General features: G+C 35.1%; 2 protein-coding genes across 2 annotated transcripts; both read left to right on the top strand.

Moving 5' to 3' along the window:
• Positions 1-4,128: 4,128 nt before the first annotated feature.
• LOC129260554 (uncharacterized) lies at positions 4,129-12,461 on the top strand. The gene is made up of 4 exons (XM_054898520.2): positions 4,129-5,454; positions 5,949-6,014; positions 9,568-9,660; positions 11,102-12,461. The coding sequence occupies exons 1-4, from the start codon at positions 4,324-4,326 to the stop codon at positions 11,237-11,239; spliced, it is 1,428 nt and encodes a 475-aa protein (XP_054754495.2). The 5' UTR covers positions 4,129-4,323; the 3' UTR covers positions 11,240-12,461.
• Positions 12,462-17,811: 5,350 nt separating this feature from the next.
• Positions 17,812-25,865, top strand: LOC129261859 (uncharacterized). The gene is made up of 4 exons (XM_054899888.2): positions 17,812-18,912; positions 24,515-24,580; positions 25,262-25,354; positions 25,516-25,865. Exons 1-4 carry the CDS (start codon positions 17,812-17,814, stop codon positions 25,624-25,626), a joined length of 1,371 nt encoding a protein of 456 aa, XP_054755863.2. The 3' UTR covers positions 25,627-25,865.

Genomic DNA, 25,865 nt, shown 5'->3' with positions numbered 1-25,865 from the left:
CAACATGTTAAGGTAAACATATAACACGGAATATAATTTTGGCGCACTTTCAACTCATTCTGGCCCACTGTGTGACGGTCCGTGTACATGGTGTCGACGACGTGCTCTGCAGGCATGGTCTCTGTAGATACATGTAAACATCGTGTTAATGCCGCGTTGATACCGCGTGAACAACGCTCTTCGACGCTAAATTCGGAGCAAAATTATCCCGGACTTCCTTGGATCATGCCGGCATGATCCAGAGTTTGCCGTGTTGATACTTGAGCATGTTGAAGCTCCGTGTTTATATGTCATTATATGACACCTAGATAGTTCCTTGTCATTTGATTGGTTGTTCGATGTCGATCATTCAGCACAATTTACAATGACGTCATAATCCGTGCAATTTTTTATCCATACGATTTTGTTGTATGTATGCGACAGTCAACAGAACGCGTTCGCACTAAATGCACTTTTGCATTCAAATCTGTAAATTACAAGAATCTATTTTTAGGTGTCATATAAATCAAATATTCGTGCAATGGACAGAATACTCATTCGGTGAAAGATGAAATAAATGATCAATTCAACTCCGCTGCGACTCGTTGAATGGCCCATTCATCCGTCACCTCATGGGCGGAAATCCCAGGGGGGACGCGTCCCCCTACCATTTTGGAAAGGGGGTACGTAATATCAAATGTCCCCCCACTATTTGTGGTATTTTATTATGGATCAAAATACATAATTCAAAATCGAAATTATACACATGTATCCTCGAATTTCGAAATAAATATAAACAAAGAGTTTTTGTTAAAGGCAAAATATAACATCGCTCCCTGTTAAAAAAAAATCAATGTTGATACCTGAAAATAGTATGGGTATAACAGTTACAATATTAAAATGCCGTCATGAAAATCTCACATCACAAAAATCATTGGATATATTTATAAAAATGTGAAATATAAGTGACCCTCTTTCAGTTGGATAGGAAAAGAAAAGGCATACCGGCCCGACTATTCCCGAACTCGCATCTAGCCCTATATGTCAGCCAAAGAGTGATGACATTGCTGACTTCGATGCCCATTGTCAATTTCATAACTAATGAAAATGACGAAAACAGAAAATCGCCCCTGGATACTTATAAGTAAATTTAGTGTATAGATGGTAGACGAGAATGTTCCATACCCCGTAAAAACATACCTTTGTTTAATCCCCCAAAATTTGTTTTTAAATACTCTATTAACGAGACTTTTATATTCCATTTTTACACGAAATTCCTGCCGTACGTGGGAGGGGTCATTATAGGTAGATCAAGGGGACGAAGCGGCTGCCCGCCTCCTATTGGCGGCGCAAAATGGGAAGGTGAGGAGAAAAATAAGAAGAAAGATAGGACGAGGAAGACAATCAAATGATGGAAGGGGAGGGGAATAATCGGAAAAAATAAAACTTTCAGGTCATTGTGTAAAAAAAATAAAAAAATCGCTCGCGCTTCGCATTAATACACAGCCATCTCTTCTTTCAAAACGTGCTTAAATTTTTTTCTTTCACTTTTAAGATCGAAATATATAAAATCAAATCATTTATTTAGGAAGATATCCATCTTTTTCATAATTTGTAGGTTTAAATCTTAAAGAAAAAAAATTAGCTCGCGCTTTGCGCTCGCATTGTTTATTGAGATAGACTGCTTGTTCTTTATTTCAAAAGTGCTTGAAAGATCCAGTTTTCAGATCCGAATATAAATAAAATTCATTTCGCGCTTCGCGCTCGCATCGGTAATATGGTTGGGTCAGATATTATCCTGTTTTATTGCTATAAGGTGAAAAGAAGATGCCTTTTTTGGTCGGAAAATTGAAAAAAATCAGGATACGCTTCACGCTCATATCAATTAAAATTTAGTTAGATAGCCACCCTGTCCTTGATTTAAAATATGCTAATAATACCAATTTTGTAGGCCGGAAATGACATATCTTCAGCACACACTTCGCGCTCGAATCTAATATTGTTTAGTAAGATTCCTATCCTGTTTATGATTTGAAAAAGTGTTACGATTGTCCAGTTTTTAGGTTGGAAAATAACAAACTTTCAGCTCGCGCTTCGCGCCCGCATTAATTGTTTAGATTCCTTTCCTGTTCATAATTTTTTTTTAAGTACTAAGAATGTCCAGTTGTTAGGTTGGAAAATCAAAAACCCTTTCAGCTCGCGCTTCGCGCTCGCATTCATTGTTTAGATTCCTATTCCGTTCATTATTAAGTGCTAAGAATGTCCAGTTTTTAGGTTGGAAAATCAAAAACTTTCAGCTCGTGCTTCACGCCCGCATTAATTGTTTAGATTCCTTTCCTGTTCATAATTTTTTTTAAGTACTAAGAATGTCCAGTTTTTAGGTTGGAAAATCAAAAATCCTTTCAGCTCGCGCTTCGCGCTCGCATTCATTGTTTTGATTCTTATTCCGTTCATTATTAAGTGCTAAGAATGTCCAGTTTTTAGGTTGGAAAATCAAAATCTTTCAGCTCGTGCTTCACGCTCGCATTAATTGTTTAGATTCCTTTCCTGTTCATGATTTTTTTTAAGTACTAAGAATGTCCAGTTGTTAGGTTGGAAAATCAAAAACCTTTTCAGCTCGCGCTTTCATTCATTGTTTAGATTCTTATTCCGTTCATATTATTTTTTAAGTGCTATGAATGTCCAGTATTTAGGTAGGAAAATCAAACATTTTCAGCTTGCAGCTATTATTTAGTTAAATTCCTATCCTGTTCATGATTTGAAAAAAGTGTTACGAATGTCCAGTTTTTAGGTTGGAAAATAAAAAAAACTTTCAGCTCGCGCTTCGCGCTAGCATTGTTTTATTAGATTCCTATCCTGATCATGATTTTTATAAAACTGTTAAGAATGTTCAGTTTTTAGATGGGAAAATCATCAAAAACTTTCAGCTCGCGCTCGCATCTATGATTTAGTTAAATTCCTATTCTGTTCATGATTTGAAAAAGTGTTACGAATGTTCAGTTTTAGGTAATTCATATCCTGTTCATGATTTGAAAAAGTGTTAAGAATGCCCAGTTTTTAGGTTGGAAAATCAAAAACTTTCAGCTCGCACTTCGTGCTCGCATTAATGGTTTAGGTAGGTTCGAATTTAGTTCATGATCACAAAAAACGTTCAGAATGTTCAATTTCCAGGTCACAATTTATAAAATATCGACATATTTGGGCTCGCGCTTCGCGCTTGCATTATTTATTGAGGCCTTTCATCTTTAGTTAGGAATACCTCCCCTCTTCGAAATATGTATACATGAATATATATATACATGTATATAAATATATATATATATATGTATACTTTATATATATATATATATGTGTGTGTGTGTGTGAGTGTGTGCGTGTGTGTGTGTGTGTGTTTGAGTTAGTAACTCTGTAGAACTTAAAAACGGAAAAAAACGGAAAAGTCAATTGTGTCCCCCCTACCTTTAACATGTTTAAGGAGAGATTTCGCCCATGTGTCACCCCATGAAGTATTATGTCCATTGCACTCATAAACATTCATTATTTGTATACTGGAGCTCAAAATTGGATTCTTAATTCTTTAAGTAATCAAAGACCGCTTTAAAAAAAACGAAAAGGGGTAACTGATAAAATGAAGAATGATAAAAACAAATGGCTAGGATCTCTATGAATACGTTTTATTGACGTAAACGAAGAAGATTTATGCAATCAATTTCAATTGCATTCCCTCTCCAAGGCTCTCCTCTCCCCCCCCCCCTTCTCTCTCTCTCCCTCTCTCACTCACCCTCTTTCCCTATTCTCCCGCATCCCCTTCCCCCTGATTCGGCTCTCTCTATCCCTGTATTCTGTCAGTGCGATTTGAATGCGTTTTCATATGATCATACAGAGAGAGAGAGAGGGGGGGGGGGTAGAAGAACACACAAACAATTCATTCTTTTACACTGTCAACAAACTCCTGCAGGAGTATCATCCCTATCAACTATCTATTCATACAAAACAAATAGGCCTACATTAGCTCTCTCACAATTATCTAAATTAATTTTACCATTAAAGTGTGGTAACTAATTTGGAACAATTGCCAGTGATTAGTAAACAGTCACTTAAGATGATTAACTCCTGTTATGATTTTGCGTTGCATAACATTGACGAGGTGCCATTTAGCATTTAGGGTGTGAGTAGTAATTGTCTGTTTGTCGGTAGCCGTCGCGGGGTTTTATCGAAAAGGTTCGACTTAAGCCATGAACAGCTCAGCTAGTCGATTCGTCTGCATTATTTGAAACAGATCCATAGAGTATAGGCTTTATACTACTCCCATATTTCTCGAAGAAAGAGAAAATAGCTTCTAAAATGAATCGTATTGCTGTTATTGGGAAGATGGAATCTGCAACAAAACAAGATCAACCTCCAAGGAATGATGTGAAAGTAAATCTTCTTTGGAATGAGATGTTAGAACCCCTTCTTTTGACTTTGAAGATCGTTGGAGTCTATCACGAAACAGCTTTCGAGGGCGCCCTCAAAACTCAGGGCCAGGCTGAAGGTTCAGGATGGTTTCCTGATGCTGATCCTGAGCCACCTAGGTCGAAGAGTTGGCGGAATGGTATTTCTCGAGTATACCACGCTTTGGTGTGTATATACCTGTGGCTGAATACGATCCGGATGACATATGCTATTGCTCTGAATGACAGGTACGGAATATTCTCGCAAGAACTGATAACAATGCAAGTGTACTTTTACATCGTATCTATCTGCAATACCATCATGTTCGTAGTGTGTTACAGGGACAAATGCATGCCCTACTTCCGGCGTCATTGGAACTCTTCGGTCACGTCCCTTCAAACAAGACGAACACATTGCTCATTGGACAAAACGACCCTAAACACGAAAGACGAAATTAATGAGAATCAGCACAAAACTCCCGTAAGATACAACAAATGGGCTATGCTTGTAACGGTAACATGTACTTGTGTCATGCTTATCAACATTGCCGGTATGGTATTCTCAACATTTGGCTTCGGACTAAACCCGCTGACTTCAATGGGCATCTGTGGACCGTGGCTTTCAGAGCCATTTTGCGGCATTAATTTGATATTCGCAGTTTATTCAAATGCTGCTTATGCATTTCCGGGTGCTCTTTTCTCGCTCATATGTCACAACATTTCGTTGCAATTTGAAAATTTGTCAGAGGAATTCGACCAGGCTCTCAACTCTTCCCACCCGATTGATAAAAAGACACTGAATTGTTTTCGGCGAAGACATGCTGTTATTTGCCACACTGTCGAGGTTGCTGATGATGTATTCTCTCCTTTTGTGGGAGTCGTGTACTTGACGAACATTCCACTCATTATCTTTCTGTTGTATGAGCTCTTTTATCTTGCTAATGGAAACCTATTGTACATCAGTATGACGCTCTGTTGGCTCCTCGTCTGTTCCACCAATGTGTTATTGCCGTCCCTTTTCGCAGTGCAAGTATATGAAAAGGTAATATAATTACTTTGGAGCCGGTTCCTATGTTTGAGCTATACAATAATTTATTATTATTTAGATTCTATTAGGCCTACCCTTTTTCCATTCATAAAAGAATGTAAATCATATAGAAGCAAGTCATTAATAGTTATTTTTTTAAACGTTGTAAATGTTTCGAATTTTAATATTTTCAATATATACGAGGTAATTGTTTTTTAGAACAACTTATGCATCCTTTCATTAAAATATTTTGGGTTTTCAGTAGCCTTACTAGTTGAATACCTCAGTCACATTTGCAAAATGGTGGCTGTACGGCGAGTCGAATCAACTGTTTTAACATTTTGTTTGTAATAGCTACATACAGGTGGTTCGAATGAAGATGAGTAAAACGGCTGTTTTCGACTCACCTTACGGCCGCCCTAGAGAAAATGTGACTGAGGTATTAGTCGCGAAAAGAGAAGAAACAAATTTTGCAAATTGTTTGTGGCTGTTCTCTCTTTCCCATGCAGGCTCATTCCCTACGCAGACGTGTGCACGAACTACAGATGGACACGTTTGACTCAGATCTATCTCAGGTACTAAATGTAATAACTTCACTATTTTAATTCTACAACTTTTTTTCACGCTGAATGTACTATAATGAATATTACTGGCGTACAGGTGAAGGGGGGGGGGGGCTTGGCGGACATGGCCCCTAAAAAAATCGAGGTGAAGGAAAAAGGAGTGGAAATTATATCGTTTTCTGAATACTATGTCAGATACTTTCACAAAATTAGTTTTGTATTCGGGTTTAAAAAATTTGCTCGCTCGCTTCGCTCCCTCGAAGCTTTATAGTAATTTTTCCTCGTCTAGCTCCCTTAGAAAAGCTTGGCTCATATTACGCTAAGTTTATGAATATTAAGAGGATGGTGGTTACAAAAGATGTCCCATGTTGACTGTTTGGAAATAACTAACCGATTCTATTGTAATAATAATAATAATAATACAAATTAATAATACTATTAATAATAATGATAATAATAACGGTATATTTACCCAGGGTAGCCACTTCAGTTCCGTATGCTGGGCAGTGTCAAGGTAGACGGCCAGATATTCAAGGAAAATGAATGCAAATTATGATGATGACACTTCTATAGACCATGCAGTGATCTACAGATGGTACCATTAAGTTTTTATCATCTTTTTTTAAGATGGTGCGAGTCCTATCCTCCGGGGCACTCACCTTCCAACTTTGGGTTCAAGACTATTAAGACTTTAAAAAGAGACCAAAGCTAGAATAAAACATACATGACATGGGACCAATTTGTATAGAGACCACATTAGGAAGAGAATATGGGAAGCAACTGTACATGCATATTTGATAATGCTTGTACCTATACCATGTACCAAAATACCTTCACTAATATATACACAACAAAAAAAGTAAGTCCCCCCTTAAACAAACATCAATAATTTCCGAACCAATGCGAGTTTTTAATATATTTTTACATGAGCGTGTAGGTAATTTTATAAGCTATCCTCTGAGTAAATGTTATGGACATATTTTACGTCATGCTTCAGTGAGCACCGTCAGAAGGCAAAAATGTCACTTTTTAAAAGTCACAAGCCAAATATCATTACTTTGATTCCATTTTATTGGAACTAATTCCACATTCTCATCATGAAAAATAGTCGGAAGGCTTGTAAAAGGTACTTTCTAAAAGACGATACAACTTTTTTGGCTAAATTTCACGGTTGAATAAACACAAGTTCAAATTTGCTATAATTGGATTTTTTACACATTTCTATAAATAAAAATGATAGAATATGAAGACAGTTATTTTTGGGAAGAGTATATTCAGCAATATTCATCGTTTCACGGTTCAATAAACATTAATTGAATACAAAAAATACGATTTTCAAATATCATAGGCATGTATCGTTTCATTTTGGTAACTGAAAATGATCTTTTCTCAACTTTTTCGTTATGTTCATGACCAATTAACATGCTTCAATGATTCAAAGGCGTTTAATTAAACGTTCACGCTTGAATGAACATGTGGAATGTGATTAGCTCTTTTTTACGTTATTGGAAAAAATGCAATTTGTAACTATGGATATCTGTCACAAACCTCCATGCATAGTTCATTTGATTTGATTTTTATGAAAATCCCGATGTTTAATGCATCAGTGAGCACACAATATTCGAAAATTATGCAAATGAGAAGAAAGTTCAATGCCTTGGCCCCACTCTGTGCCGTATCGAATGGTTATTTTGGTGTAAGCGCCTTTTGGATAGTGTTACTCTGAAGCCATGTGCGAAGTTTCATGATATAACTGTTGGCAGAAGTAACAAAAACCGTATATGAAACAAACCCTCATTTCAAATTTGTTAGAATGTTGACTTCCTCTCTCATTAACTTGTGTACATTATGGGTGCATATGTTTAAGAATACGTAACCCCTTATTCAATATGGTGGAACTTTTTTTCAAGGCTGTCTTTTTCAATGTCATTTCGTAGTAATGTTTATCAACCCATGGGCAGAATTCTGTGCAAAAATGAAATCGATTTGTTTATTTATGGATGAGTGAGCACGCATCAAAGTGGGGAAATTGGTATTTTCAATGTCACAGACTCATTTTAAAGGGTAATAAAGTGAATTTTGGGGGGCAAATTCGGTTTCAAATGTGACTTTAATTGCTGTGTTTTTATCATCCATCATTTCTATCACCACACAATTTCCGAACTTAAAACATTTGCATGGTTGAGCGAGCAAAAACTTAGGAATAAATACTCTTTATACTGCATAAATGTATTCTTTCCTAACAATTTCTGATGATCAGTTTAATTTATGGACAAATCAGTGGTGGATCCAAAATTCTAAAATGGGGGAGAGGCCTATAATCGGGGGAGACACCAACATTTTCAAATTTTAACATGATCTAACAAGTTGTAGAGGAAATTACCATAAACCCCTATCATAATACGTCACAATACAGGGGCCGCGGAACAGTTTTCAAAGTGGGGGGGGGGGGGTCGGGGGGGTCTGACCATGCAAAAAAATCACAATCGTATGGTCATTTTTACATTTTTGTACATGCTTTTGGAAAAAAGTGGGGGAGGGGGGCTGAAGCCCCCCCCCCCCGCTTCCGTGGCCCCTGCAATACATTGTGCTCACTCAACCATGAACATACGATATCAAAATTGTGTGTGGAGTGGCTAAATGATGTATATTAAAACAGCATAACACCAAACAATTCACCTAAAAACAACTTTTGCCCAACTTTGTATTTGCACAATCTGAAAAACGACTCTTGTGACTTTCAAAAATGGCAATTTTTAATTCAATCTTTAATCATTCATGCATGACTCAACCGATCAATCTAATTTTTCACCAGGAGTTGCTTAATGAGTGTATAAAACCACCTACGAAATATCATATCTCAAAATAATTCCGTTCAAAACTTACAGCAATTTGATTTAGGGGGGACTTACTTTTTTTGTTGTGTATATATATATCTTTCAGGCCAGTGGGAACGATTTTTTTTTACTGGGGGTGCTATTTGACAAGTAAAAAAAAAGGTTTTCACTACAAAATATAGGTCCCGCTTCCCAGGGCCATTGTATCTTCATCACTGAATATAAATCTATGGGCATGGAAATATTTGATTTCAATTAAACATTTTTAAAGCGAGCGAGAAAAGCAAACCAATGGAAAATTTCATATATTCTATATATTCTGAACATATAGCCCACGATTCGAATTTTGTATTCGATAACCTCACTTCCAAATCAATAGTGACCTATTATGTCATCTTTCTCGTCCAATATTTAAAATTGTCCCAAACTGATAATTTTTTTTAATAATGAGCAAGCAAAATGAATGAAGAAAAATGAAAGAACATTATTCATTAAAAGAGATCCATAATATCATTTTATGACTTTGCTTTCAACATATCAGAAAATATTTTAAATTTCTCATATTTTGTAAGGCTGCATGGGCTGGCTATTACAGGTAATATTTTTGATGGTACCATGTTTTTATTGTTAATCTTTTATTTTTGTTTTCAAATCAAATTTTCGTTTTACGTTTGTGAATGTACATGTACCATATTCACACAAAAATCTTTTCACGTCTTTTCATTTAGGTCCAGCTTCTATTCTTGGCCCGGTTGGACGGACCAGAAATCGGCATGACGGCTCTTGGTTGCTTCGTTATTACTAAGGAACGGGTTTTAGCGGTAGGTTCCTTAATTTTGTTATTGTTTGACAGCAATCAGTTTTCATTTGAAATTGCATCGATAAATCATACTGAAGAGGGCGAAAATTGTTTTTAGAACATGTTTAAAAAGGATAATGCTAAATTTTTACTCTACTAATCAATCCAGTCTATACTTTTGTCTACTGAGGCACTCTCCTATCAAATTATTATTATTATTTTTTTTTTTGGGGGGGGGTGATTTTTTGCCTTTTTGTATTTTTCCTCGGGAAGAATTTCAGGTATTTTCTGAGAATAAAAATTGTGTGTCGGATAAATTTCATTCAGAGCTCCAAATATTTTTCACATTTTTTTCTGGGCAGAACAGCGCATGCTCATGCTTGACCATGCGCAATTAGTTCTGCCCATGAAGTATCGTCGACTTTCGGCGGCGAGCATTCTATGATAGTTTTCAACCACGTGGTGATGTTTAACAGTGCAGACACGAATCAGAATTCGCGTAGCAAAGTGGCTGAATGAGTTTCTTCCTGAATGGGGATTGGGCCAACTACAGACTAAGTATCGGCCCAGATTTATTGTTCGAACTTAAAAAAGTAATAAAAACCATGGCGTTTCCTAAAAAAAGTATTAGTGGAAATTATTTACATTGTTTTGGATTATTTCACCAAGCCTGGTATATTAAAAAAGACTGGGTGGTTATTTTGTTCCTCTTGCTTTTGTATAAATTGTAAGACTATGCAACAAAATTATTGGGTCGCAACCACAAAACTAGGGTAACTTTCGCTAACCAAGAAATACAGTTAATGGCAATTTTAGATAATTGTTCACGCTTCATAGTCTCAAAAGAAGAAAAAAAAATATTCCAGCTCAATGTTCACAGGTACATCCGCGTACACACACACACCCTCACCCACACCAGTACACCATCTCACATTATCCACACATTTGTTAGGAGGCTGCACTCTACAAGCTCCGCTTTTTGGCAGCCTCCTCCATTTCCAATCTGTTATGTAACAATCCTGAGTATAATTTTTTGTACAGGGATACTTGAAATATGTTTTGTTATTTGTATGTTAAAATGTACAAAACAAACTCTAATTGTTGAAAATGGAAATAAACGAAATGAAATGAAATTTTCGCAATAAATGAGAATAATATAGGCAGACTTCTACAAGATGAACAATAACTAAAACTCTCCCAGAATGTTTGGTCTTGTATAAGACATAATATTGCACTGGTTTTTTTTTTTCTGGTGTCACGACATTTGATCCGGCGACAATTTATTTCGTCTAAGATATAGGGTTAGGGTTGCAATAAGGTTTTTATGTTTCGGTTTAGGGTTAAGTTTTGGTATAGTGTTAGATCCAGGGTTGAAGTTGGTCATTGCATTAATGTGTGGAATTTGAAGCGGGACAATATTGTCGCCGGAGCAAATGTCATGGAACCATTTTTCTATTTTTCAGGTTGTCAGCACGTTGATCACTTACTTCACCATCCTCCTCCAATTTCAACAAACCACTCCTACTACTGATATCACCATGGCAACGACGAACATGACAACAAATATTCCCTCTTTCAGCCGTACTTCTCCTGAACCATGATCATTTATGTCCAATTGACACTTGGAAGGTGATCGTAAACTCCTCATTATCCTCGTGGGTTGGCGTACGACGATCTGTGTATAGTCTCTACGATCTTGTTTAAGGCAGATCTAGACAGTTCTACCAATAGGATAAGGTCATTATGTAGCAAAAGAAAAGTGGAATGTGTATAGTGTGTATATATATCTACATGTATATTTGTTAACAGTTTGCGCATACTGTGTAGTAATGTAGTAATAAATTTTCAATAATTATTTTTACAATAATTGAATGAAAACTTATTTTTGAATACTGAAAAAGTTGAACGATGCGATTTCAATTCAGATGTAAAGGATGAATATGATCATCATGGTTATAATTATATATGATTTGTATAATATTGACTGGCCTTGAAGGGAACACCAGATATATTGCCCGCAACAGAATTGGCCAGAGTCTCTAGACGAGGGCAATATGATTCTTTTAAGGGAGAGAGAGAGAGAACGAATTTCATGCATTTTTTCCAGTAAAATTTATTCAAGTCCACAATTTTCATACCGTCTTAATCAAGTGATATACATATTATGTAAGCTTACATACACCCATCCCCTTCCTTGGAAACGTGATAACAGAGGCGATGTATATTCCCAATTACATCTAATCGCATTTAATGATGATAAAATTATTAATAATAATCATGACAAAATGATAATAATAATATAAATAAAAATAATGATGATATGTCTATTTAAATAGCGCAGTTACATTGTGCATATACACAGCTGCGCTTTGATACTTGGCATCATCATTACACCGGCAGTAGCTGAGCCGCCATATCGGCGCTAAAGCGAAATAAATTCTACCTGGTACCCATTCATCCATTCATCCATATAGATAAATAGAGTGCAGAAACTATTCACATATCATATATCAATCATATATTTTACTGTTCTCATAATGGTTATAATTAATGAAATAAATGATATAAATGTGATTCAAGTTTTGTTTTTAAGCTGTTTATGAATGGCGCTATCCTGACTTCCAAGGGTATATAAGCCATTCCAGAGTTTTGGGGCCACACAAGAATATGCTCGATCACCTAGCATCACTTTCGTTTGAGAGGATGGGATCTGTAAAAGCAATTAATCATTTGAACAGCGTATAAGTTGCGACCATGTTGACTGGTTTAAGAACCTAACAATTATGGATAATCTTGAAATAAATCAATTGTATTGGAAAGTTTATATTTTTTTGAAACTTCATTTTGGTTATTGTACAGTTATATAAGGAAGATAGAAAGAAAGTCAAAGTGAGGGAGAGAGAGACAGACAGACAGAACAAGAAGGAAAAAATGAGAGAGTGGAGGAACCATGGTGTAGAAATTATGACGCTCGCCTTGTAACGGTCGTGTGTTCGAATTCCACCGCGACCTAGCGTCCTTTGACAAGGCGTTAATCCACACTGCCACTCTCCGCTCATGTGCCAAAATGGGTTCCCGGTAGGACTTGAAAGTCATCGTAGCTTGTCGAGCTACTGTGTGCGCCTCATTGGCGCCTGGCTGGAATACTGGCTGGAGTGGAGGATATGCATACGTTGTGTGCGGGAATGGCTGATTGAATCTAATGATTGGGGTAATAATAAATCTGGGAGTGTACAGATACGTAAAATTTCTGCATTATAAATAACCAGATTATTATTATCGTTATTATTATTAAGAGAGAAAGAGAGAGATATACAACAGCAGAGAGACATGGAAAGTTGAAGGGGGATGGTGAGTGTAAACTTGCCATTATTGGTTCTTTAAACAACAATAAAAAAAACATTTTCGAATACAATCAACCGAAAATTAATAATTAAAAAATTGAAGAATGCTCAGTACAAACAGCATTTACCTTTATAAATGTTGTTTACTGAAGTAAATATGGTAAGCAGAGAAGACATACAATTACCTCATGGAATCATTTTCCCCTTTTGCTTTCTCCCACCCCTCTCACTATATCCATCTCACCCCCCATGGCTCTCTCTATATATATCACACCCCACCCCCACCCCTTCCTCTCTATCTATCTATCTATCTAATCTATCTATCTATCTCTCTATTTTTAATCAGTGAGATTTGGATAAATTTATGCGTTTCATAAGAAAAGATCGTAGTCGGAGAACTAAATCCCGCTCATATTGGCATCTGAAGCTGAGGAATGGGGTTTAAGAGAAATAGGGAGGAAAAAATTAAACAGAGTTGGAAAGAGAGAAAAGAACACAAAGTCCAGTCATCCTAATTATCTATACCCACAAACTCCTGCGGTAGCATCATCTCGATCAATTATCAATTTCAATTTCAATTTCAATTTCAATTTATTTGCTCATAAAAATCCATACAAAAACATACATATACAAAGTATCATATTCACAAAATAGAAAAAACAACAACAACAAATAGAAATAAACATTGGATTGACTATGAGAGGGACAGCAAGAAAGGAACAAGCCTTGTGATTAGCTGACCCTATAACATAATAATTATACAAAGACTTCAATAACAAAGATAGAAAAAAATCACTAAACTACAACGAAGGGGGGGGGGTGCCTATAATGCCTGAATGAAATTTATACAAAGAAACTTTATGAATTACTATTTAAAATAAATTGCCTTGATTTTGACTTAAAAACATTTAATGAAACTGATTGCTTGATGTCTACAGAAATAGAATTCCAGAGTTGTGGTCCTTGAAATAAAATTGAGTTTTTAAAAGATGAGAGTCTTGGCTTAGGTAGATGGAAATCCTTTGCATTTCTTGTGTTGTATCCATGGAAATCACTATTGAACTTAAAGAATGTTTTGATGTAATCTGGCAAGAGGTTATTGTTACATAAATACATAAATATAAGAATTTGAAATGCATGAATATCATAAAATGTTAATACATTCAATTCAACAAATAGAGGATTCGTATGGGCAAGGTAAGGAGCATGAGACATAATTCTTATTGCACGTTTTTGTAAAATATATAATCTATCAATGTGAATGCTACTTGCACTTCCCCAGGCTAGAATACCATAATTGAGGTATGGATATACAATGGCATAATACATTAGTTTTAAAATCTCCTTGGGAAATGATCTTAATCTATACATTATTCCTATATTTTTGGCAAGCTTATTGCACAGATTATCAATATGATTTTTCCATGTAAACTTATTATCTATTGTTACTCCTAAAAATTTTACTGACGTTACACACTTAATATCTGTATTGCACATTCTAATTGAAAGACTATCTGGTAAAAATAAATTACTAAAAATCATATAATTGGTTTTGGCAAGATTAACTATCATTTTGTTTGCATAAAACCACTCAGATATTAATTCAAGTTCAGAATTGAATAAATTGTGTAAAACATGATAGTTTGTATGAGATAAAAACAGACTAGTGTCGTCAGCAAACATAATACAATGTAATAAGTTGGATACTTTACTAAGATCATTAATAAAGAGGAGAAACAAGAGCGGTCCTAAAATAGAACCCTGAGGAACCCCACATGAGATAATCTTAAGCTGTGATTTGCATTTTGATATTTCAACATATTGTTTTCTGTTGGATAAATAACTTTTAAATAATTTAAGTACATTACCTCTTATGCCATACAATTCTAGTTTGTTCAATAAAATAGCGTGATCAACTGTATCGAAAGCCTTCTTCAAATCTAAAAACATTGCTATCAAATATTTCTTATCATCAAGAGCGTTGGTAACAGTATGGACAAAATCAATAAGAGCCGAAGAAGTTGAATGACCAGCACGAAAACCGTATTGATGTAGAGATAATATATTGCACTTGTTTATAAAATCAAATAATCTATTATATATACACTTTTCTAAAATCTTTGAAAAAATTGGCAAGACTGATATGGGTCTGTAATTTGAAACATTTTCACTCGGACCATTTTTATATACAGGAACAACACGAGCAATCTTTAATTCATCAGGAAATATACCGAGATCTAAACATTGATTGAATATTGCACAAAGGGGTTGACATAAAATATGTATTGATTTCTTTATAACCTTGATACTTATATCATCATACCCAGGACTGCAATCACTTTTTATGTTTGACACAATATCAATAATCTCGGTACAAGTGATTGGTTTGAAAAAACAAGTCCTTGGATTTCTATCCAAATATCTACAAAAATTCAAATTTAAATTATTGCCCTGATCAACAGGAAAATTCATTTCAGTTACAATATTGATAAAATATTCATTGAATACATTACAAATAGCAGAGGTATCATATAATGCTTGATTATTACATTTCAGAAAATCAATATTGCACTTTTTATTTGCACGACCCATTGCACAATTAACAGTATTCCAAGTTTTTTTCATATTTCCTTTGGAATTTGCAAAACTTTCCAAGAAATAATGTTTTTTAGCTTGTTTAATCATATTACTGACTTTATTTCTACATTTTCTGTACACTTCTTTACGATATGGTGATGGATTTTTCAGATAAAGTCGATATAAACGACATTTTTTCTTTGACAACTTTCGAATATCAAAATTAATCCATGGTTTATTCTTTTTAGGTTTTTTCTTCAAATATTCCAAGGGGAAGCATAAGTTATATACATTTAAAAACTTCTCTAGAAATTGCACGTAATTTGCATTTGGATTGTTATTGTGGCAAGACCAATTGACCATTGGAATGGATCTTAAGAAACACTTTATACTATTGTCATTGATTATTCGAAGCGGTTTATCTAAATTTTGCTGTGATTTAACATCATTCCAGCTAATAGAGTATACAGGTAAATGATCACTGATGTCAGTTATTAGTATTCCCGATTCAACTTTGTCTGCGTGTATATCATTGGTGATTATATTATCAATTAAAGAGATTGTTTCATCCGTGATTCTGGTAGGATGGTCAATCAATGGATACATATGATGTGATAACAATAGATTAATGAAATTATCAACATATTGCACTTTACCCACATTTAATAAATTGATATTGTAATCACCTAATAAGTAAACTATTTTATTTTCATTATTTACAATACTTAAAACATTTGAGCATCTCTCAAAAAAATCATCAATTGACTGATCTGGGGGCCTATAGATTGAACCAACAATAATGCCAGAATTATCATTGACGATTTCCACAAACACACTTTCGATACAACTATCATTATGTTCTAAGTCGGAGCGTCTTACATATTGCACACTATTATTTACAAAAATTCCAACTCCTCCCCCTCTTCTTGATAAACGGCTAACGCCTTCAAAACTATATCCATCTATATTACACAAAGGGTGTATAGTGTGCTCCCGGAACCAAGTTTCAGTGATACAAATTACTGTAGGTTTAAGTTTCACACTGTTTAAAAATAAAATGATATTATCAAAATTATTGAGTAGACTTCTCGAATTCAAGTGGATACATGAAAATGGATATGCTGATTTTGCTTTACTCTCAATGTATGTGTTAAACTCATCAGGTGTAAAATATTTCTTACAAGGAGAAAATTCTAAATTATCAAGCGACAGAAATTCATGCAAGATGTTTAAGTCATGGTTGCAATTGTTTAGGCATTCTCTAAAAAAATTACAGGTAGACATTTAACAACGACAAACGAATAAAAAACATCAATATTCATAAAAGTACATAAGGATGTGAAAAAAAGGCAATATTAAAACATGCATGGAGTTCACCGGGGTAAAACATATGTTAGGTGTGGTATTACCCACATTATAATTCATTTAAGAAGTGAGAACAAATGTTTATTACATGCATTTCTTTTTTTGTATTGTTCCGATCGCGTTCTGTTCGTTTTAAGTTTATAGTTTGTTTAAATCTTCTTCGCAGGTAATCAGCTTAGTCATGGTCTTCCCTCCTCGGGCTGGAAGCAGGGCGATGATGCGACCATCGGATGACCAACACTGTACAACTTTACTGTGTTCACGTGTTTTCTTCAACAATTTCTGATTTCTCACAGTAAGATCCTCCACGATGATGATGCCGGACCCCTTCAGAAGCCTTCTCTTTTGAAGTATTTCTTTCCTTTTCCTATATGAAGTAAGTTTCACGATTATTGGACGCGGCGATAGAGAATGGTCTGAGGACTGGGGCCTTGCTCTTCCTGTGCGGTGCGATCTGTCAATATCTCTTGTTACATCAATCTGAATTATCAATTCGATTCATACATGACAAAGGCTATTACCACTTTCGCCATTAGGTTAATTAATTTGTCCATTTTAGTGGGGTAACTCATTTGGAAAAATCATGGTTAATTATCCAACGGGCACTTAAGACAATTACCTCCTATGTGTTTACATCATTGGCGAGATTTCACTTAGCTTTTGTGGTGTGAAGAGTTATTGTCAGTTGCTATTACGGTGTTTTATTGAGAAGGTTCGATATAGACACGAACACCTAGCCGATTCGTCTGCATAATTTAAAAAGATCCATAGGGTATAATCTTTAAACTACTCCCATATTTCTCGAAGAGGAGTGTGCTTTGCATGTTTCTGTAACCAGTTAAGAGACACTAGCTTCTGAAATGAATCGTATTGATGTTATTGGGAATATGGAATCTGCAACCAAACAAGATCAACCTCCAAGGAATGATGTGAAAGAAATTCTTCTTTGGAATGAGATGTTAGAACCACTCCTTCTGGCCTTGAAGATCGTCGGAGTCTATCACGAAACATCTTTCAAGGGCGCCCTCAAAACCCAGGACCAGACTGAAGGTTCAGAGAGGTTTCCGGATGCTGATCCTGAGCCACCGAGGTCGAGGAGTTGGCAGAATAGCCTTTCTCGGGTATACCACGCCTTCGTGTGTATATACCTGTGGCTGAATGCGATCCGGGTGACATATGCTATTGTTCTGAATGACAGGTATGGAATGTTCAAGCAAGATCAGATAACATTGCAAGTGTTCTTTTACATCGTTTCTCTCTGCAATACCGTCATGTTTGCAGTGTGTGCCAAAGAAAAGTGCATGCCCTACTTCAGGCATCATTGGAACTCTTCAGTGACATCCCTCTACACAAGACGAACACATTGCTCACTGGATGAGACGACCCCTAACACGAAAAACGAAATTTATGAGAATCGGCACAAAAATTCCAAAAGATACGACAAATGGGCCATTTTTGTAACGATAACATGTACTTGTGTCACGCTTATCAACTTTGTTTCACTCGGGTTCTTAACATTTGGCTTCGGACTAAACCCATTGAGCTCAAGTGGCATTTGTGGGCCATGGCTTTCGGAATACTTTTGCGGCTTCAACTTGCTATTCGCAGGCTTTGCAATTGCTACCTATATATTTCCGATCGCTCTTTACTCGCTAATATGTTACAACATATCGTCGCAATTTGAGAACTTGTCAGAAGAATTCGACAAGTCTCTCAACTCTCCCCATCGTATTGATAAAAAGACACTGAGTTGTTTTCGGCGAAGACACGCTGTCATTTGCCACACTGTCGAGGTTGCTGATGATGTATTCTCTCCTCTTATAGGCGTTATTTACTCGACGAACATTCCGCTCATAATTTTTTTGTTATATCAGCTCTTTTATCTTGCTGACGGCGGCTTCTACATTAGTTTGACGTCTTTTTGGATCCTTTCCTGTTCCACGAATGTGTCACTTCTGTCTTATTTCTCAGTGCGAGTTCATGAAAAGGTAAAATGTCACTTTAGCCATTCATGGTTTTGTCACTACCCCTTGTGTTCGTATGTATGTGGTAAGGTCGAAAAATCTCAGTGGCGCTAAGTTACTGGGAGAAGACTTGATTGATTGATTGATTGATTTTATTTGTCAGGTAACTATGAACAAGTACAAGGAAATATAAACAGAAGTGTATACCTTGACAGGATTACCCATGAAAGCCGAGATGGCTTATTTCCAATGGGGTCCTTACATCAGTAATTGAAGACAATGTACATCTATGAAAAAACACCTATAGAAATCTACAAACTACATCAATTAAGTCTAGACAATTAAATTTACACGATGAATTGTAAAACTTAATATATAAAATGACAAAAACAAATAAGTTTGCCATGACAAACACTTACGCAGTCCACAAAATATGATTAAAATAATTGTAAAACAGGTTGAGTAAACGATCATTACTTCTAAGTTACATATGAGAATTACACTAATAATCAGTTTTTAAGTAGCGCTAAATGCATCGTAACTAATACAAGATTCATGAATCTTAAAACCTAAGATATGAAAAAGTACAATAAGTTTGACATCAAACTTTCACGCAAACAACAAAATATGATGAAACAATGTAAAACAAGTTTATTAAATAAATCATAACTAAATAGTTATATATAAGACTACACGATAAACATGAAATTAGAAAGAATATTTAACATTACAGAGTGGGGACATTTTTTAAGTGTTGTTTCAATACTCTTTTAAATTGTAAAGTCAAAAAGGGGCCTAAGCTTTCGATCCTAGCAGAATCTTCGTCGGAGGCAAAATGACAAACATATAAAGTGGAACAATTCTTTTAAATTGTGTAAAAGTCTTAACCGATTTAACATGATTAGGGAGGGAATTCCAAAAATGTATACCTTTATAATAAAATGTATTACCAATTTGACCTTTTCTCATAGGTACAACAAAGTTAAACAGACTATTTCTTGTTTCATGCCCGTGAATATTAGATGAACGTGTAAAATTTTTTGATATGTAATGATATTCGTTTGAATAGAAAATTTTATGAACATGGTGAAGTATAAGTTGTTGCGACCTCAAGTCTATGCGAAGAAGGCCAGCTTTTTCGATTTCATTCTTCCCAACATGTGTTCTTGGGTGTAAGCAAGTAATAAATCTAACAATCTTATTTTGAATAATTATAAACTTTTTTTGATCAACCTTTCCAAGACTGCAGTACCATGCTGCATTAGCATAATCAAATAAACACTGTATTAATGAAAAGCTTAAAATGCGTCTGGATTTCGTAATCATGCAATTTTGGTACCGGTATAGAAATTTCAAGCGAGCATTAGCTTTTTTGACAATAGAGTCAACCATAGATGTACATGAGAGATCACTATTTAATATCAGGCCTAAATACTTCACGGAATTCTGTCTCTTAATTAATTGATTGTTATAGTATATATTGAAATCATCTGTATGCTTAGACTTACCCCGCGAACAAAACAAAATACTTTCAGTCTTACCAACATGTAAGCTAAGCTTGTTATCTGTCATCCATTTAACACAATTTGATAATTCTAAACTAAGTTTTTCACCGATCAGCTTAGGACTTGTATCAGAGTAGAGTAAAACACTGTCGTCTGCATATAAAAGTAATTTACTTTCATTAACACAAATACACATATCGTTGATATAGCACATAAAAAGAATGGGACCTACTATGCTCCCCTGTGGAACTCCACACTTTATAGGCATAGAATATGAAAGTACATTTTGCATGGATACCACTTGATGGCGATTGGTCAAGTAAGACCTAAACCAATTTAAGCATGCTGAATTCAAACCCATCACTTCTAATTTCTTTAAGAGTATTTCATGATTAACCGTATCGAATGCTTTTTGTAAGTCAAGAAGAACCATCCCAACATAACGGCCTTCGGAAATTTCATTCCTAACAAAATCCAACAAGTGAATTAAACATGTTTCAGTAGAATAACCATTCCTAAAACCAGACTGAAATTCATAAATGATTTTGTATTCTTTAAAGTATTTCTCAATTTGAGAATACACGCATTTCTCCAAAATTTTCGACACTATGCTTAACACACTAATAGGTCTATAATTCCCAACGTGAGTTTTGTCTTTCTTTTTGTGAGAAGCAAATGAGTAAAAAAAAAATATACTCGCGTGCAGGCAGAAAAACTGTCAATCCCTCCACACATACATACCCACACACACACACCCTCACACCCACACATAACACCTACCCACACCCATATACACAGTTCCTGAACATTTTATAAAAACTTAATTAAGCAGTGTTTGCATTTCCCCCTATCTTATTGGTAACGTCATTGATCATCAATTGGACAACTGCCTTAATTTGTTTTATACCTTGTACCTTCAAAAATGGCTTGCCTGATTTGGAAGCAGTTGCTTATGTGGAGCCCTTCACATGTGTGGGTGGGGGTGTTGGTGGTGGTGGTGTGTGGGAGAGGTAATGACTTGTGTTGTGTTTGGCAGGGGGATGTGTATGTACGGGCGGGTGGGAGAGTGTGTGAGGGTGTGTGTGTGTGTGTGTGTGTGTGGAATAGTTGGTAGGTGTCTTTCTGCATGCATAAAATTACTTCTTTTTTTTTTTCATTTTTCACCCAGCAACTTGGAGCAACTGAGATTTAAGGACCTTCTGGAGTAGTCAGTCACGTAGTCAGTCACGCCCGCTAAGATCCATATGAAACTGTTACCAAAATATGCAGGGAGGATCTACCAGGGTACCGTAACACAAAGGTTAGCGATTAATCGTACGCTTCATTTTCACAATCGATTGTACATTGTAGTCAATGCAATCAATCGTAGAAAAATGTTCTACGATAATTGCGAAGCTTTGTGTTACGAGCCCCTCAACCAATCAATAAATCAATGATTAAATGTTTCTATTTCAGACAAGATAACTTCAAATTGGTGGCACATTTCTTTTTCATTCACCGTGTATAGGGCAGAAATATTGATTCACTTTGAAATAGAGCTATAGGAAAATTCATATAGAATCATTAGTATAATTTAAAGGCCCAGCTTTACTTGAATTCATAAAACTACGACAAATACGAGAAAAGAAGATAAGATGAGATTGATTTTATTTATACACGGTTAAAAAGCCCATACAGTTCACAGACTGATTTCCATTGGGGCCGTGTGGAACATAATATGCAATTGACATAGTAAACATTTTAAAACCAGTGTTTTAACGAACAATATATATGAAAAAAAATATGTTAACCTAAACAGAAGCATCAATTAAATATTACAAAGGAATCATAGAAAGGTGAAGAGGAGGGGAGGAGAAGAAAAAAGGAGGAAGAAGAAGGGAAAAGGGAGAAGGAGAAGAAAAAGACAACGGAGAAGAAAACAGAAGAAGAAAAGAAGAAAAAGAATAATAATGATAATAAGAAGAAGACGAAGAAATGATATACCGTTCTAAAAAACATCAGTAATATACAAAATGAAATATCTATCGGTAATTCGAACAAAGCAGTGCATGCATACAAGGTAGTAATAAATGTGAACATGAAAAGGTAAAATGTCAAAGTAAATTCATGTTTCTATAATGGACAATCGAGCACAAGAAAATGAATACACGATTTATCAATGTTAAAAGCTAAACACATAAAAATAACTGGAAAATTTATGAACACTAAACATGTACTGAACATAATTATAAAGCATTAAAAACTTGGGTAATACTGAAGCTTGCCATATATAAAGCAAAACCTATGAAATGATTACAATCTAATACATGTACTGGGAACAGTAAATAGAAAATTGTTTGTTGATGTTTCATAAATACAATTAAACAGAATAATAGTCATTGTGATCCACATCACAAAGATAATCTCTTAAGACCTGCCTTGAAATTGTGTTTCGTTTGTGCCGCTTGAATATCTGTGGGCAACGAGTTCCAAATACTGGCGCCTCTGTACATAAACATGCGCTTTGCAGATTCAGTCTTTATTTGCATTATTTCCAAATTGAGATTCCCACTTCTTGTGTTATGTGATCTTTCTTTAAGGGAAAATCTATTGATTAGGTATGAAGGGGCTAAGTTATTGAGTATGTAAAACATCATTAGTGCAACACTTTCTTTCCTTTTCTTTTCAAGTGTATCGCAATTTAGTTCATTTAGATGAATCCCAGGGGGTATTATTGATAACGCGAGCTGCCCGATTTTGAATCTTTTGGAGGCTATCTTTTAGACTTTAATTAGGCCTATGTTTCTTGACATGGATAAAGTTGTAGATTCATTTTAGTCATTGTAAAGGGAACCCAACCTCGGAAATGGAGCTATTTAAATGAAAGAAGATAAATCTTGAGTAATCAAATACATAAACGTAGATAGCATGTTATGTAATGTTAGACATTAAAGAATTCCCCTCTAAATTGAATCTTTAACTCATAAATGTAAAACAAAACAAAATAAAGAAAATAAATCGAAAGCACCCGTGAATTCCTTACATTAAAGTTGAAAGAAAGCATTATAGCAGCAAACATTTATTTCATAAGAAAGTCTTTTAAATCAAGGTTAATTGTCCCCATATTATCATATATCTAGATCTGGTACATTAATGTAAAATTATCTTTGTGAAATCATGAAATCTTAGCTAAAAATCGATAATCCTGATGATCAAAAATACAGAAAAGCATATGTGGGACAGTGTATTAACATAACTTGAAAAATACCCGAGATTTGATAGAATTTCGTGCTTATTTTGCTCATTTCTCAGCAATTACGCATTTTCTTCCAGAGCAATTTCGCGCATATATTTTGTGTTTATACACACAAACACTTGGGTGGTCATTTTATTGGATTCTGTTCGAACTCGTTTTGATATCGTTACCACAACTGGTATTTAGTTTCAAAATATATTGGTATATATGTATGTTATTATTCTCCTGTAGACTTGGGTGATTAATCAAAAAACGAAGAAACAGTTAAAGGGGAATGAAACCTTTGGAACAAGTAGGCTTGTGTCGAAAGAGAAAAATAAAAGAATAAGAACAGAGAAAGTTTGAGAAAAATCAGACAAATAATAAGAAAGTTATGAGCATTTGAATATTGCAATCACTATTGCTCTGGAGATCCTCCCATTGGCAATGCGACAAGGATGTGTGATGTCACATGTGAACAACTTTCCCTTTGATGGACTATAAAACACCCTCAAAATGTCTCTTTTTGCTTTTTCTTATGGTGATACAAACTTTTTATCCATGATGTATTCTTTAAAAATCTGTATTACATGCCCTCCTATAGAAAGAACACATGATCTACTGATAGATGTGATAAAACAGGCAATTTAAGTGAAATATATACTAAAGTAATGGGGAGAGTTGTTCACAAGTGACATCACACATCTTTGTCCCTTTGCCAATTTTAGGATCTCCATAGCATTAGTGATCGCAATATTCAAATGCTCATCACATTTTCATTATTTGTCCGATTTTTCTCAAACGTTTGTTGATCTGTTTCTATGATTTTTCTGTTTTCACACAAGCTATCTTGTTCCAAAGGTTTAATTCTCCTTTAATTTCTTTCTGTTCTTTCCTTCCAATGCAGGCACATTCCTTTCGCAGACGTGTGCACGAACTACAGATGGACACGTTTGACTCAGATCTATTTCAGGTACAGATTATATTACATTTAGTTTACTAAATTAAAAAAAAATCAAGCAGAATGTAGAATAATGACTGTCTCAATGTTATAAAGAAGTTCCATGTCGCAATTTGTATTTTGTTCTTTTGATTTTAAAGGTTGTTGTCTGAAAATTTGTGAGCTTAAAAATTAAAAAGCGATGACATCATATGTTGAGAAAACGACCAAATGAGAGCATAAATGTACTTCCGCCTTCAATGTCCCAAATCATGAACTGCCATCGCTTTGAACATTTTAAACTGTTAAAGGGGTAAACTTTCACTGCTTTCATTATTTTCCTCTATCAAGGGACTAATTTCATTTTTACATAATCATATTAAGTCATTGGGGAAAGGATATATACCTCATCCCCTAAGATCGACAGACATGGCTGTGTGCGTTTAAATTCTCGACTGTTATTATAACTTTGATACTCCAGAGATTAACAGAAAGCAACGCTTTCAGTAATTGGCATGTCAGAAAGTAACTGAGTGACACAAATTCACAATAAAGACAATTAGAAAATATTGTTGATAGAATGGTACAGTTAATGATCGCGAATTAATTTAGATTTTAGTTGACATTTGTTTATGCGTATGTCCTATATCATCACATTATAAAACATACCAAATATATATTGCTATCTTTGTTTTTCTTATTTTTATAATTTAGGTCCAGCTTCTATTCTTGGCTCGGTTGGACGGACCGGAAATCGGCATGACAGCTCTTGGTTGCTTCGTTATTACCAAGGAACGAGTTTTAGAGGTAGGTATTTTTATTTGTGTTCTGATTGATCTATGTTTTACTTTATAGTCCACGAAAACATTTTGTTTTTCTATAATCATGATTAGAATATACTTCTTTTTCCTTTTCGATGGCATTTGATGTTGGAACTGCTATATTTTTTATCTTCTTCTCTTGTACAGGTTGTAAGCACTTTGATCACTTACTTCACCATCCTCCTCCAGTTTCAACAAACAACTCCTCCTACTGATATCCCCATGGCAACGACGAACATGGCAACAAATATACCTTAAAGAACCGATTCAAAAAGTTTTGGGACTCACAAGGACCACGAAGACCATTGAAAGATCCATCAAGAATCGTGAAAGACCTTGGAGATCTTTGAAAGTTCGTTGAAAGACCCTTGAAAGATCAAGCAAGTTTTATGGTCTTACAGCAGTCTTTCAGCGGTCTTGCTCTCTGTGGAATGGGGGTTTTAACCATGTAACACCCTATTTTGGCGTCCGACCCCCGTAGGGAATAAAAAGTTAGA

The sequence above is a fragment of the Lytechinus pictus genome, chromosome 5, assembly GCF_037042905.1.
Source record: "Lytechinus pictus isolate F3 Inbred chromosome 5, Lp3.0, whole genome shotgun sequence".
In the NCBI taxonomy this organism is placed as follows: domain Eukaryota; kingdom Metazoa; phylum Echinodermata; class Echinoidea; order Temnopleuroida; family Toxopneustidae; genus Lytechinus; species Lytechinus pictus.
Note: the sequence above shows the minus strand (reverse complement) of the source record. Positions and strands in the feature narration are given on the sequence as shown.